The sequence below is a fragment of the Argopecten irradians genome, chromosome 12 (assembly GCF_041381155.1).
Source record: "Argopecten irradians isolate NY chromosome 12, Ai_NY, whole genome shotgun sequence".
NCBI classification, from domain to species: domain Eukaryota; kingdom Metazoa; phylum Mollusca; class Bivalvia; order Pectinida; family Pectinidae; genus Argopecten; species Argopecten irradians.
This window is the reverse complement of record NC_091145.1, coordinates 18,807,234-18,823,759: the sequence shown is the minus strand read 5'-3', so window position 1 is coordinate 18,823,759 and position 16,526 is coordinate 18,807,234. Positions and strand designations below refer to the sequence as shown.

Genomic DNA, 16,526 nt, shown 5'->3' with positions numbered 1-16,526 from the left:
TTGGCATTGCATGCTTAATACTATGCAAGCAAAAATAATACAATAATTATCACCAGTAAACTCCAACAGAAGATTTGTTATCTAAAACTCAATTCCATGAGTCTATAATGAATAGTGTCTATTCGTGTTCATGTGAACTATGCAGATTTTATTCCGAAATGTGTAAACTTTGAAAAAAAAATCCGAAAAACAGAAACTAAGTATTTGATGGGTTTTAATATGCATCTTGCCATTTTCAATTATTGTAAGAATATCATTTTGTAATTCTTAATTGAAATTGATCCCTTTATTATCTTCATTAACCCTGCAAATGCTAAAGACAAATGCAGAGGTGCTAATTTCCGTATCCACTGTGCATCTAACCCTACTAGGTCATATTGGTAATGACGAAATAAGGTAAATCTCTTATCACGCCCACATTGTGCTATTTGTGTTGACCTGAATTGACGTGTCCATTCGGACAGCCCAACCTGTAAAGATAACAGCTGTCTTTGGTAGTAGAAATATCTCCGACAGTGTCGTAGCGTAAATTTATATTAATGGATGATAAGTGAAATAAAGCTCATTCAGAAACAAACCACGTGGGTCTATAAATAGGCATGTATCATCCATTGGGTTACAACCCGTCTAGAAGGAGATATCTCCTTTAGTTGCCATCAAATGCAATCGTATCAGACGTGTAAGAATAGTAAGTCTTGTGATTGATGGGTAACGTCCTAATATAACGGCGTGCTGTTTGTAGATCAGGTGAACGCTTTAGTGCAGTAGTAGAGTTGTATATGGTTATCAAGAGTTTAATACCAAACATGTGTGATGTTCTGAAGCGTGAGTTTTCTTGGAGTAACTTCCAACTCTCTCATGAAAACAAGACAGACTTTTACACTTCACAGGTAAGTGTTACATTGCATGCTGACGAGAAAAAATCTCAAAAAAATATTACTTTTTTCATTTTGTTTCTCATATTTTTTCGAAGAGAGATAATTTTTTCAAGTTATAATAAGTGTTTTTTCAACAGCGTTTGTTGAATGTTAAATTGATGATATTGCAAAAATAGCCTAAATGTCAAAAGAAATCAGACGCTATCGAGAGCAGAGCCATAAATAATAAACTCCGCCGAAATTAGTTTTGCACTCAACAAGTATATAAATAACCTCAATCATTTTTTAAATGGGTGTATGGATACTTATTGTCATAACGTGTGCCTTCCAGCTTCAAGTTAAAGACTCATTTTAATAGCATGTCGCGACAAATGGGAAATAAATGTAAAACTGTTCTGGTTTTCGCATGTTCCATGTACAATTCACACATTTAATTATATAGAGGGTATAGTTGGATTTCATTCAAAACACTAATTATCCGTACACTTATTACAATAAAATACTTTCACAAAATTCTCTCTTAACACTGACAGGTCGTTGTAATTTTAATTTGTTGTTATAGGTAATTTAAAAGGAACATGGAATAGCACTAATGGTTCATTTTTGAATAGCTTATTATCATTACTACAATAATGTTGTGATGTGTAATCATCAAAGAATCGTTGGGTGGTTTTGTATAATTTGACTTGATTACATAAAATTCAAATTCTAAATCGAGAATAGTTGTCTAGAAACAGTAAAAGTTTTCAATGATTGGATTAATATTTCGTTGTTATACGCATATTACAATATACAATCACATTATAAATCAACCAATATTTACTGAAAGGAGGAACATTTAAAGTGAATGGCAAAGATGGAGAAAAGTCAATTTTGTTATTTATTAAAAATGTTGTGTACTAAGTAATCAATATCTTTTCACGGAGATAATGTGCTTCCGAATAATGTAATATTATGTTTCAGTTAATGTTTGATGTGTATGGTTAATTTCAATAATATTTTCTTCTTTTAATGAATTAAGTTATTCTAGAAAAAAATCCATGTTAAAAATCTAATTTCATGTTTTACACTCATTTATATGGCTTAAATAATCAAAATTTAAAGCCGCTCAAACAAAGCCAACTCAAAAGAAAAATGCATGGTTATAAAACATATCAGTGATAAAATAATATAACCTGACACATTGATTTTTACCTGACGAAAATGATATCTTCACATGTTAGTCTATAGCCGATAAAATGTGGTAATACAATAATAAATACAATTGACCTACATAATGCGGACTATAACCGCTGATATTGTTACCGTCATATCACGTAATGATTTGACTACTATTGTACTTTTAAAAGGACAAATACATGATACTCTTTCTGTCTTCTTTTGTGTTATTACTCAAAACTATCGAAAACTAAAATCAGACGTCATTACTTAATATCATTTAGGTAGAAATACCCTGTTAACGTACAAACAGGAATAAGATTCATCCTCCGATTGAACAACATTTATGAGCAACAAATGATGTCAGATGTGATTTGAACCATCATAAGATTCCTTAGTTAAGACATTTTCTTCGTTTTCTGACACTCATGTCCCATATTTTAGCACTTATAATAGTTTGGCGCTAGCCGCTTTGGAAATTGTGCTTTTATACCATTACCATTACAAATATTCCGAAAGGGTAAATCCGTCCCAAATCAATCTTGCGCGTGAATGCAATTGTTTCACAACAATTATGTTTGCATCAGTAACCTATAATTACAGACATAGTCATTTCATAGTCAAAGCATTTGAAGTGGGTTATCCTTATAAGTAACGAGAAAGAAATTAATGTTCATGTCAGAGAAGAGAGAAAACTCGTAATCGACGAGATCAAATATTTATCATACACAATAACTTATGCATGGGTATAGACAAAATGTTCGTGCCAAAAAACCAAAACATTAACATAGAAAGTATATTAAAACAATTATTATTGCCATTTCTGCTCCTATGCAATGCCCTATAAATAATAGAGAACGCTGATTGTATTTTTGAGTGTATGGTAGGGAAGCACATTTTAAATATTGCAGATTTTAAAACAACAGAAGACATAAATAAAACAAAATTTAATAACACATATTCTTTATTCATAACTCATAAATCTATATACAACATGCAATATATCTCATACGTAAATTTGATTATAGTTATTTCTCAACGCCGGATCTTGATACTGTAAAGTAACTTATTGTCGCGTTTTCATCGCAATAAGGTTCAACTGTACTTATGTCTAGCACATTTTCGCGGAAGTGGTTAAGATGTCGCGACATATTAAAACACAAGCCCTCCACCTCTGGGTCGCGAGTTCGAATGCTATGTGGGGAAGTTGCCAGGTACTGACCGCTGGCCGGTGGTTTTTCTCCGGGTACCCCGGCTTTCCTCTGCCAACAAACATGTCACAAGCAATTCGTTATAAACATGGTTCATTATATACATGTTTTAGATATCTTATAATAAACTTGACAGGTACTGACCTATGGCCGGTGGGTTTTCTCCGGGTACCCCGGCTTTCCACTGCCAACAAACATGTCACAAACAATTCGTTATAAACATGGTTCATTATATACATGTTTTAGATATCTTATCATAAACTTGACGGGAATGGAAATTACTACAATATACGCATAAATTCGTTGTAAGGGTTTTCGTTATAGGAGTGCATTACTGTAAATGTATAACTATATTTTGTTATAGTTCAGCATAAATGCATTTGTATCCATTCCGAACATAGGTTTATTCATTAGTTATTAAAAGTTCTTCGTGTGTTAAACTGAAAATAATATGGTAGGGAACAAAGAGATAACAGTGCACAGTAATAATGCAATGACCACTAAACCAAAACACCATATCCATCATGTCTCTTCTGAATGACGGCCGAATGTAAAAAGTACGACAGTGATGATTTGAAAAATTAGTAGGAGAGAAATTTCCATCATCGTTCACCTAAAACCATCTCTGGAATGTCCGCTAGACCTCAGACGTCTGGTACAGTTAGCGGTAAAACTGGAATAGTTCTATCGAAAACAGCGTCTTGTGTTACCAGAACAATATGCCGAATGTCAACGTTTAGAGTACCTGTGTTGTCGGTGATAAATTAGCCGTCCAGTCCCGTCAGCACCATTCTGATAGTCTGGCGGATTTAAAGTACTTGGAATAACATAAAAAATGCAATACTGTTAAAAAGTTTTTTTTTTTTTTTGTTTTTGTTTTTTTTTTCTCCAAAGGTAATAATTCCTGGATTAAAACTGTATTATACAGGCATTTCACCTATCTCCACATACCACATTGCTCGACTTATATATCGACGAATAAATTATTTCTTTAAAATGAAATGAGCATTTTTAGAAATGTGTAACTCATACAGACGATATTCGAGTTTTACAGTGTTTATTTTAACCCATCTTAGATATGATGAAAAAAAAGAAACACTTTTCTTTGCGCTGAAATTATGTTTTAACGTATACTGACGAAAACGTTTGTTTACTAAGTAACATTTGATAAAAACGTCCATATCCCACTATATACGTGACTGTTTACACTTACCGATTGATAACATTACACTGTGATACACTATTGATTATTTACCACTACAACCTGTACATGTCTAGTGTAGTTTAGAGTAGTTTGATACACCTGAAGTGTGTTCTACCAAAGCTCCATTTACAACATGCATTACACCAAACGCCGACTTGATAATTTATTACAAGCATAATTCAACCGACTTTATCACAACAATAAAAACAACAGCAAGTCAACTTGTATATCCTATCCGCTTGTTACTTGTTCGCTTATTTAAATGAGATAAACAATAAATCACGGACTTTTTAGATAACAATAAATTTTTGGCTCCAAGTTGTCATAGTTGCCATGGTGACAGTAATGACATCATACCATGTACGAAGCGTGTTTTTCTCAATACCCAAAATCTTGAGATTCCGACTACTTTAGCACATATTGTTTTAACAAACAATAGAAAAAACAGTGTAAAACACTCATTGCAATATCATGATAATACAAATCAACATTGTACATTAAATTACAAAATACTTATTGTATAAAATTAACAGGCATCCAATCAAATTCCTCAAAAGTAGAGTGAAAGTTAAATTCACAGTTGTAAAAGTGTATGGAAACGAACGATACATATTTGTGGTTCTCGTAAAACATGCTCGTATTTTAGTGGGACTTGCGTGAATGAAGGGAATCAAGATAATTTCTATTCAACCATTAAACTTGAAAAAAAATCCTTTTAGGACATTAATTTCCTGCTTTCGTTCATCTATCGTCCCATAACACTTAAAATCGTCACATTTAATTTGATGGAAATCACATAAAAATGTCGAAAAAACTATATATGAAACCGGATTTATAAACGATATGTTATTTATGTCAACTGCTTTTTTGATGTTTAACAGATGAAAAACACATTAGAATGTCATAGACAGAGAATTTTAATTCCGTCGCTCAAAAACATATTTAATTAATGAGGTTATAAATCGTAATGCCAAATTAATAAACATGTACTCTATATTGAGATATCTACGACTTAAAAACATATTTCTTTTCAGACCAAAACTTTTTATGTGGAAAGAGTTACAGAGATAGTGAGGAGCAAACTGGCCATTTGATAAGGGAATCTTGATGCAGCTTTCTCTTAGATAGTACAGTACAATCTCGCTATACCCTTCGCATTATGACATAAATTCAACATATCTTTGAAATATCTGGGGTGTTATCGATTTCGAATGAGTTTATGATAATGATCCACGTGGTTTGAAGTTCAAGTGTTATTTGCATTTCTATGTTGCTATTAAAAGTAAAATGAGACGCGACGTGCATGAGTTTTTATTGCACAATATCTTATGTAGTGCTATCTTTTAGGGCACTTCATTAATATACACAAATTATCAACCACAATATCAGAATATATCAATTTGTACATTCCTAGATGATCTATTTTACAAATGTGTGTGATGGTCTCACAGAGGCTTTAATAACATCACATCAGGGTCTTAATTTAATGTTTGTTACATTCTAGCCTTGAAGAAACGTCATATACCATACTTCCTCTGCATTAAAGAAGAAGTATGTATTTGGGTTTCAACAAAGGTTTTAATAGTTTCTGTAAAAAAATGAATGGAAAGCATCATATTCAATAATTATTAGAAAAAAGGATAATCGCTAAATACAGCGTCAAACAAATTCAGAATAAGTTTCATTTCACCTGCAAATTTAAAAATGCAGTTTACGTTAACCATATATATATATATATATCTTATCCAGCCATTTGACATTTACTGTCCTTAGTGTTGTACAATACTTGACAGTTTACCTTGCTACCACAAGTTTTGAGAGTACAGATTGGAGCCAAGATAGCGTCACCAATTGGTCTTTTAAATTTGATAATCCACCGGATTACAACTACTAGATAAACACTCGAAAAGCATTCATCCTTTCAAGCTTAGAATACTTGAGAATGGATGCGCGTGTAGGACTTGTCGTTCGCTGTGATTGGTTGGTCGGCCAGCTACGGAGGGGCTTCATACCGTGAGTGCTGAGTGATGTTATCCGCCAGAGTACGTGTGATTGTAATTACGGGGCTGTCTGAGAGCGATGAAATACGAGGCCCGTCATCACGATAGCCAGACTCGATAACCAATTACATGGATTTATAATAACTTACACAGAGTTATAGCAATCATGTGATTTCAAAATGTTTTTGTCTTATTCTTTAAAATATACAGCAGTACTGACTTTTTGAAGAGTTTCTTCTTTCTTAAATCAGTTCATTTTATTATTACAGTACTTATATTTAGGAAATCAAAAATGTGTACTAGAGATATTGATGAGACATTTTCAAGTTGCTTCGTCATTGGTTATTTAGCTAATAAAGAGATGATTATCGAACTTTATTTGGCAGGTGTCGTTGCGGTCGCTGATATCTTTCCAAGGAGTTATATAGAGGCTTATATTGATTAAAAAAGAGTCTCGTAAAACCTCGACATTCTTCAAACGTGAAGTCGTAAAACGGATTTACCTTATCAACAAATTTCGAAAAAGTCCTGAAATAAGTTGTTATTAATACTATATCTCGTTTCTGCCCCGTTTTACGGGAATGTATCGAGTGCAATTCCATTTTACTGCTCTAAGAGCTGTTGTTACGACGTCTGTAAAGCATGTTCTTCACCGCTAAAGCCATTACGATTTTATTTTTAATAATACTTTTGAATTGAAAACATTATCATTAATTAGTTTATTTGAAGATAGTAACCCTCCATTGAGTGACAGACGAGATGATAGTGGCCAGGGATTTACTGTTGTTTGACAGAAGTCATTACTGGATATTTGTTAGGGCGGGTGTCTGGACTTTCATGGCCAATCAAAGAGCTGCAAATGCCTTTATAGTCCGTTGGATGTTTGATTTATTTGATGGGCGTGTTTATGCTACGATATTAGGATTTGGAATAAAGACAGACTATTGATTATATTGATGTCCGTCCCTCAATCTTTTAGGGAGATGCCCAGGTACATTTGTATCTAATCCTGAATCAACTGATTGCTACTTTTAGAAAATAAAACTATAAATTGTTGACAATTTAGGGTATTAAAGTAGTTCCATATCCTTTGTGGTAATTCTTGATTTAATTTAATCGTGTGAAACGTATTTTAATTAATTATTTAAAATAAATAAATCAATAATTTTCGCGGCAATTTAACTTAGCGTTTGTATACCTGTCGACCTTTTCATCATTGTGATTTGATTTTACGATTTGGACTCATTTGTTTTATTGTGTCTATGCTTGAAATATTTTCGTGATGACTTATGTTTGCGGCTTCTAAAGTAACTGCCAATTTCCGGAAATTTAATTGCACGCGAGAAGTATATTTTCTACCTTTGAAAATTAACATTTTAATATTTATGCTTCAAGCATTGTTTTAATTTTATATATTATGCAATAAGACCAGAACAAATTCCCCTACAGAAATAACATGTGCTTGATTATAAACTATTTCCATACGTATGACTCGACTATTGAACTTACATGTATTATTATGAGTAATATCGCTTAATAAACTGCTGATATTACTTGATATACGAATTGCTGATATCACCTTTCAATTGGACAAAGTGATATAAACTTTTTTAAAAGTTCATAATTTTCAATTTAGCAAACGAGTAGATGATATCAGTTATTTAAATACGGTGCAGGTAATTTTACTTATTCAAATAAATTATGTTATTTAAGAAAAAGTTCAAAAATTTCAACCTTATTATTTGTGATTTAAGAGGAATAAACATATAATGTAAACGGGGATATTTTCTCGAGCGTTTAATTTCGCGATAAGCACGTGTAAACATTTCGCGATGTTGTTAATTTCGCGATAAGCACGTCTAAACATTTCGCGATTTTGTTAATTTCGCGATAAGCACGTGTAAACATTTCGCGATGTTGTTAATTTCACGATAAGCACGTGTAAACATTTCGCGATGTTGTTAATTTCACGATAAGCACGTGTAAACATTTCGCGATGTTGTCGCGTGATAAATACATCTGTTAACTTTTTGCAACAAAGTTTCATACATATACCAAATAGTGGGAAATGTTCGCGCTAAAATGACGCAATTAGCTTAAGTTCCCCCTCGTGCAAATTTCCACGTTCACAGTAGTTATGAACATAAATATCTAAATTATACGTGTTTGATAGCATAGTTTTTTTGTATTTTCATTTTCTTTAGTATCTCTAGCTTTTTAGATTTCATATATTTTCAGATAGCTTTAAATACGTACTGCTATTATTTACAACACTATCGGCATGTCCCAATGACCCATAAATAGTAGTAAAGGAGGCAATGCTGATACTTGACGTGTCAAGTAAATATTACGATAACATTAAGATAACAAAATAAAATAAAAATCTTGATACGTTTTAACAGCACATAGGTATTATCTTCATTGCATTTACTTTAATATGGACCGCCTAACTACACTCCTAACTGCTATTTACTTTTCGTGATACATACCTGCACATTTATTATATAAAATGGCGTTAAATGGGACAGAAATGCCTGTGTTTCTTAGTATGGAGAAAGTTCGATCATGACTCAGTGTTGATTTCGCAATATGTCGTTGGAACACTGCTAAATCAATATGTGGAATAACTATTTACGTCATATGTACTCGCCTATATTTCAAATATAGATAGAATCACATGTAAATATCTTTCTTTTTTTGAATTACAAGAAATGACATTCATGTCCATTTACTTTATCTATGTACATTCTTAAATACAAAACATCGAAGTGTTTCTGGTTTTTTTTCATTATTTTCTTTTTTCCGTTATCTCACTAAAAATGTACAATACAATACTAATATAATTTGTCATGACACAAGCAGTGTTTAAGTGTTCATTTGAATATTTGAACATATATCGATATTTTGACATTCTTGTTCTTTTGATTCACAAAAAAGACAATTAGTCAATATGCACGGAATATAAATTACACAAGATTGATGACGAGCAAAATCAGCCCGAAAATTGCGTTTCGTTATTGATAAAAAATCGATACATTCAATTTCCTACTCCATCAATAAAAAGAATATAGAAAGAAAGAAAATGACCTTGCATGTTAATCCAGCTCTTGTTATATTTCAACTATCACTTTTCCTGCCTAGCCCTAATACTTTGATCTTTGCACGGAGAAACCTGAACATCCATATGGATTGAAACCCTTGGACCTACTTTTATAAACCTCTATGTATTAGCCTATGGTACAAATCGTACAGTGTACTAACGAGCTCCCTCTTCACGTTTCATCAACTCATTAGGAAAACTTCAAAGCTCGGGCACCTCGAACTTAGGGGCAGATCACAGATAACGACGATTTACTGGAGATACTCTGTAGGTATGGTCAAAAGTAGTCCCGTGCCTCCCAGGAGCATGGCTAACAAAATCGGTTTACATGAACTCAGGTTTTATCTAGCATATCATGTGTAAACATTTTGGCCAGATGTGAAACTCGGCACCTAAAACTTCAAAGTTGATGTGGTATCATATGGGTTTATGATCTTACTTTATGGTGAAAACTGGTAGGAAACCACTGATATATACAGTTATTAACAGGAGGAAAGTCTCCATATTTCACATAAATGAATTCGACTGTTCGTATAGTGTATCAATCTTTGTTTATCTAACTAGCTCTGTACCATAATTACCATAATTGGTAATAAAGGCAGTCTAGTTTGGCCAATGAGGTTAATTGGTAAATCCAGATGAACACAACTTGGAGATATGGAATAATAGATAAACGTTCAATTTATACCAATTTTCATCTTAACTTATTTTTCAGATGCTTTGAATAGGGACTCTTTTACAAAAAAACCCTGATAAATGTTTCGATAGGTCGTGTTACAGTTCTCTGATAACGTAACTACATATCACCTGTGTACATAATACTTACATCAAGGTTTGATTTCAGAATGGAAACCAAGTTATTCAGCAAGAAATCGAAATTTTATTTCGGGAGTTAAAGGGATAAAAATGTCTGCATATGATAGAACAGATATGAAGGGTTCTTACGTGTGGGTACATGTGGGTCGGCCATGTTTACGTCTAGTGGGCAAACAGTGACGCCAGCTCGGGAAAACTTAAAGAGAATAGGTGTTATAGAAGAACCCAGCGTATAATTACTTATATCACTATATCTCACATCAAGGAAAACCATATTATAGATACATTTACTTTGATTTATTTTACTAAATGACTATAAATAACGGTTTATAATGCTAATTGGGAGCATTTATACAATTCTGTACTTCCATCAAATACCGTTAATAGGAAGGAATGAGGGCATGTACTGACACGTTCACCTAGGTATGATACCGTGTTCTAGATGAAATACAAGTATATTCCTTCGAGTGTGTAGAGAATTGTAGTGCAAAAGATGTAATAAAAGCAGCCATCTTGCCAAATGACGTTTAGTAGGTTCATCCATTTAAACTTTCACTTTGCGTTATTACACATACTCAATCACATTTTTATTCAATTTTTAATCATTTCTTTTGGATGAAAATCCAACTGTTTTAGAAACGCCATTTGAAAAAAAAACCTGTAAATGATATTTCTTACATTTCCTCCTTTTACACCTACACCGATGTCATGTTGAAAACATAGTCCCTATATATATGCTTCAGGAAATGTCTTTGTATTTAATGTTAACGGCCCCTTAGAAACCTATACTATTTTTGAAAATCCTGAAAATTATCCATGCATTTTAACCAAAACGATCCGTGATTCACGGATGTATCTAAAAAAGTTAGGTCCCGGAGTCTAATATTCTTGAAATTAATGTTATTTAAAAGTAAAACAATCGCTGGAACCCATCCTTATTTACATATCTATAACAGCAATACTTTTAGTACAACAACGTCATCATTACTGAAAAACATTTTAATGATTTTATTATTATTTTTTTGTTTTTATTTTCATTGTATTTCCTGGGTATGGCAGGATAGACAATATGGAGATGTTTTAGTGCAACAAAAAGTGAAACTTGCCTGAGTTGCCTATTAAAATATAAAAGCCAAAAACAAAAGACTATTTTTCCCTAAAAACATATATAAGGTACAATTGAACACTGAAATTTTAATACTAAAAAAATGACCTCGGTGATTAGAGGTGCATGTCAAAACTAAAGTACATGCAAACTATCGGCGTGAAATCAGTGAGAAAGTGCACGAAAGCTTGCAGTTTAAAATTTAAGTATAATTTTCCCGATCGATCGCACTTTCTGGGTATGATTAATTAGTTTTTTTCCCAAACATTTAGATTGACCTGCATTTTTCATTGAATCATAAAATAGATACAAAATGTACGAAAGATGTTATGGAAGCACCATTTTTCACGTGTTTCAATGAACACATTTGTGATATGGCATCTATTTTAAATCATTTCCCATGAAGTGTTGGTCTATTTTGATAAACATATGTGCTTTAAAAACACATTTAACATCCTGACAACACTTTGTCGAGTACGATATGATGGTGAAGATGTAAGGACTGATTAATAAGCCAAATGTCATTATCACTTTCTCCATTGAATTACGTTATTCTTCATTGAATTATTTGACACAAATCTTAATGTATTTATTCTGAAATTCATATTAAATTTGGGAATTATTTGATACTTATCAGGTAATGAGATATCATATATTTGAAAACTGATACGAAAATTATTTGTACAATCAATCTAAATAAAAATGTTTTTTGAATGACAAATTAGATTTTAGCAACCATGTCGTGCATCAGTGTATGAAGATAATGTATCAGAAAAGATAGGCTGATTTTATCATTATGTGCCGCCAACTACTGGTAGAAACTTAATAGAGAGCATGTTAATTAAGATTGTTTTTCATCAATCCTTATTAAAAGGATATTAATTGAGCCGATGCGTTATATATTCTATTTTAAAAGAAGGCGAAATGTAAACAACTTGGAGCCTGCGTAACGTCTACCAAACACAGTAACTAAACACAACGTTTAGTATATGGTTTAGTTTTTACATTTACGTTTAGTATAAGAATTGTCATGTTAAATGTGAGATTTAATTTTTACATTTAAGATTAATCTCGGGCATCTTTTTAAAAAAAATTGTTTGCAAACTTTAGTGAGAACCCGCCGTTATTTCAAAACCCGATGAAATTAGAAAATAGTGACATTAAGGCTTAAATACCATATATCTTTCTTTTTTCATTTCAAAAGAGTGACAATTCAATAATGCTCCGAACGGAGGAACCTACATACATGCCAGTATACAAACACATGGCTAACAATATTCACAAGCCAAAGTATCTCTATGAACCAGAAATGAAATCTACAAAATCGTTCCTTTTTTCAAATCTCTTTTATCTGTATCTATGTATTTTTAATGACCGTGCCAACCGAAAAAATTATGCGCTCTTTTCTCAAATTTATGGTGAAACCCAATTTTCATAGGGTACAAAGGCCTAAAAGAACAGTTTGCTTTTCATTTTACACAACATATCTTACTCTTGATGTTTGTACTTTAAACTACATATTTTCAGACAATTTTGCAATATAACTTATTTTTATGATCATAGAAATCTTTGAGATAAACTGATATGGTTCGTAACGCTCGAAAACGGGCCTTGTGTACTATAAAACAATCCGGTTTATAGCTGTCGTCTACAACAAGCCATGTTTATAGTATATATATGGGTTACGCTATTGGAGGTTAAAATCACTTTTCCAGAGGTTTGTAATGGTAAACTGAGAGAAAAGGTGTACTCATGTCTTTAACGGTAGTTGAATATGGCGTCGTTCGCGGTTCATCAAAACCAGAGCACGATTTTGAATTTGTAATTAATCATCGGCTTGTAATTGATTCTAACGCCAAGACAGGAAACCTGTTGATTTATCAGTAATAAAAACGTTATGTTGTATATAGCATCTCTGATGGTTGATAGCAGAACTATCAGTGAACCTCGAACACAACCATCAGTTTAATCATCTCGCAGACAATAACACAAGTGCCACTTCTGTATTTTCAAACAATAAGAAATTAACAATGGAAACAACTCGTCAGGAGTGTTATACATGGCAACAGTAACCAGACGTTTACAGGTGTGTTGATGAAGAAACCATGCTGTCTATTCCAATTTATATAGTTTCATGGTCCGATCTATTGATTAAAAAAATCAAAACTCTTGAACATCTCCTCCCACCTTCGTATCAGGTAGAGATGAAATTAATTTCAAATATAATTTCATTTCTTGTAAGGTAGATGCAATGATTTATCCCTGACAGTTTATATTGCCTATCTCTATCGCTATTTCTTCACTTGGCAATTAATGTCAGAACAGTTCTTCACAAGATCGTCTTCCGTTTGTTAAGAGTGATTTCCCCAAGTACCAACACGTATACATTTTCTATAAATACTGGTAAAAGCATGTCTAGGATTGAGACTTTATGATACATTCACATGGAAGTTACACTTCAAAAAAGCAGAGTATGCCTTAAGAATGTTTTTACAAACTAAATATATAGAATTATAATCAATTTCTAAACTCTGATATCATGTTTTCTTGTCCATTTTTCGGAAAATACATTCACGTAAAGTTTTCCCATCAGTGTTATATAACATTGGATTTGACTCTGATATAATTTTGAAAACGATGGTGACGTCAAAATTTTGAGTTTGTATGTCCATTTTCCCTACTCATTTTCACTTCTGAATCTTTATGGCTTGTGTATCATGACAGCGCCAACTTTAAACGCAATCTTGTTGTATTTCTTGTAATTTTCACGATCACAAACTGTTATAAAACATACGATGTGTGAACATAGATGCTTATATATGATGGTTCAGATAAAGAAAAGCACCACCATACTTTTGAAATAGTAGTAAATGTCGCATGAAATATCACACGTTTGAAAGAACCGCCGCAGTCAATGCCATGTTTCAAACTTTCGGGTTATATCGGAAAACCGAGTTGCATCGTGTGATCGACATCGGCGATACTCGTATAGATTGGAACCTCCCAAGTCGTCTCACGTGGCCAACATCGCCAATACCCACAGATCGGAACAGTTCGGAGACTTCCGAGCTATTTTAAACGTGTACACGTTAAAAATCAATATTTAAACTTAATTGTAATAACAACTTTGCGGATACGAACTTTACAAGTCAGTAAATATCGAAAATTTAAAACTAAGAGACGCAGAGAAAAATATGTCGAACACTTCAAATACTGTTTCTATGCCAAAAATACAGCAAGTCACAGACCATACAACTTTTAAGTTTTACATTTTGATACTTGTCTCTCACAATTGAAGTTTTATACATACATGTATATTTCTTACCAGTGTTTGCAAGGATAGAATCTTCGCAGACACTATCAATGAAGTTTCAACAGCTCTTTTTCAAATACTTTATCCTGTTATGTTTTGTTAACTCAGCATTGTATTTTTCATCGTTTTATTTTTGTCTGTTTCACTGGCGGTGGCATCTACAAACACTGTAAATAGAATAGTATATTCTGTTGTGTGTTTTGTTAACTCAGTACTGTAATTTTCATTGATTACTTTTTCCTGTTTCAGTGGCGATGGCATCCATACATCTTCCTGGTATATCGGACCTTGATGTCGGCGTACACGATTGGTTCTCTGTGTGCAGTGTTGGTGGAAGGTGGTGGCCCACACAATGTCATGGTATACCTCACTATCTGGACATACCTGACTCTAACATTACATTTCCTGTCAACCGCAATATTGGCTTTTGTGTGTCACTGCACACGCTGTGCTGAAGACCATACCAACAGCATTGTCCTCAACCACGTCCAAACTGAACCCATCAAAGCTGTCAATGTTTCCTTCCAACACGACGATGGTCGACAAATGTCAAACGGCAACATTTCGATCGACCATTCACCCAACACATTAGCTGAATCTAACAAATCTCTACCGTGGTACTTCCAGTTGTGCTGGCTGATATCCATTGTCGCCCATCATTTTACTGTGGTGGTGACGATAGTGTACTTCACGGCGTTGTTCCCATTTATGGGTATCCAGGGCATAGCAGTAAATGACATCAACATGCATGGCATCAGTACCGTCTTGGTGCTCATAGACGTAGCCGTTAGTGCTCGCCCTGTGCGGATACTCCATGCAATCTACCCAACAGTGTATGGCATCGCATATGCTGTATTTAACGTGATCTACTGGAGTCAGGACACTGTCCATAATGTTGTATATAACATCATGGACTGGAACAACCCGGGACTGGCGGCAGGAGTAGTCGCCGCACTGGCGTTTGTAGGCGTACCTCTTATCCAGCTTCTACACTTCGGACTGTATAGGCTTCGACTGTTTCTGTACGATCGTATATATAATAAGTGATTACGGTCCATGTATAATATATACAAAATGAGTATTATACTGGTGATGTACGACTAGGTATACCGCAAGAGGTGATAAATCGAATGGTGACGTACAATATATGAATTGGGTTATGCTCCGGATGCATACAAGACACCTAATAAATCGAAGTCTGTTCTTAGAACCTAACAGGCTTGTGACGAAAACTAAAATTACAACAAAGCATATGTATGCAAAGTATTTAAACAATCCAAGCAGATATTATCTGTGTTTTCATCATTCTCAACAAAACGGTGCCGTGACCAAGATTGGTTCACCTGTCTTTGTCGAGAGAACATGTGCATTTATTTGATGTATAATTAACAAAAAGTCGACAGTCATAGAAAAAACACTTCTTGGTGTCAGACACTTCCATTATTATTAGTTTACATTCCTTTTGAACACGTTTTTTTCAATCATAGATATACATGTGTGGTCAGCTAGTGTGTGTTTATAATGAATTCGATATCAATGTATCATGTAGTGAGGGCATCAATGCAGTTACGGGTTACTGGCAGTATTTATTGCCAGGACAGTATTTATTGAAAGGGTAATAGTCGGAATGACGGGATGTGGAGTATGTATTATGAAAGCTGAAACCACGTGCTTTTATTGGTTTGATATGAAAATAAAAACAAAACTTCTGGTTATTGAATTAATGCGTTTTAATATCATG

General features: G+C 33.4%; 1 protein-coding gene across 1 annotated transcript; it reads left to right on the top strand.

Annotated features, from left to right (window-relative positions):
• Positions 1–680: 680 nt before the first annotated feature.
• On the top strand, positions 681–16,505 carry LOC138335862 (protein rolling stone-like). The gene is made up of 2 exons (XM_069285026.1): positions 681–890; positions 15,035–16,505. Exons 1-2 carry the CDS (start codon positions 780–782, stop codon positions 15,830–15,832), a joined length of 909 nt encoding a protein of 302 aa, XP_069141127.1. The 5' UTR covers positions 681–779; the 3' UTR covers positions 15,833–16,505.
• Positions 16,506–16,526: the final 21 nt, after the last annotated feature.

Bases quoted from the DNA above. Each gene is read 5' to 3' on its own strand.
- LOC138335862 (XM_069285026.1), top strand. From the start codon at position 780: ATGGTTATCAAGAGTTTAATACCAAACATGTGTGATGTTCTGAAGCGT. The intron at 891-15,034 runs GTAAGTGTTACA...TTCCTGTTTCAG, and splicing joins CAGACTTTTACACTTCACAG to TGGCGATGGCATCCATACAT.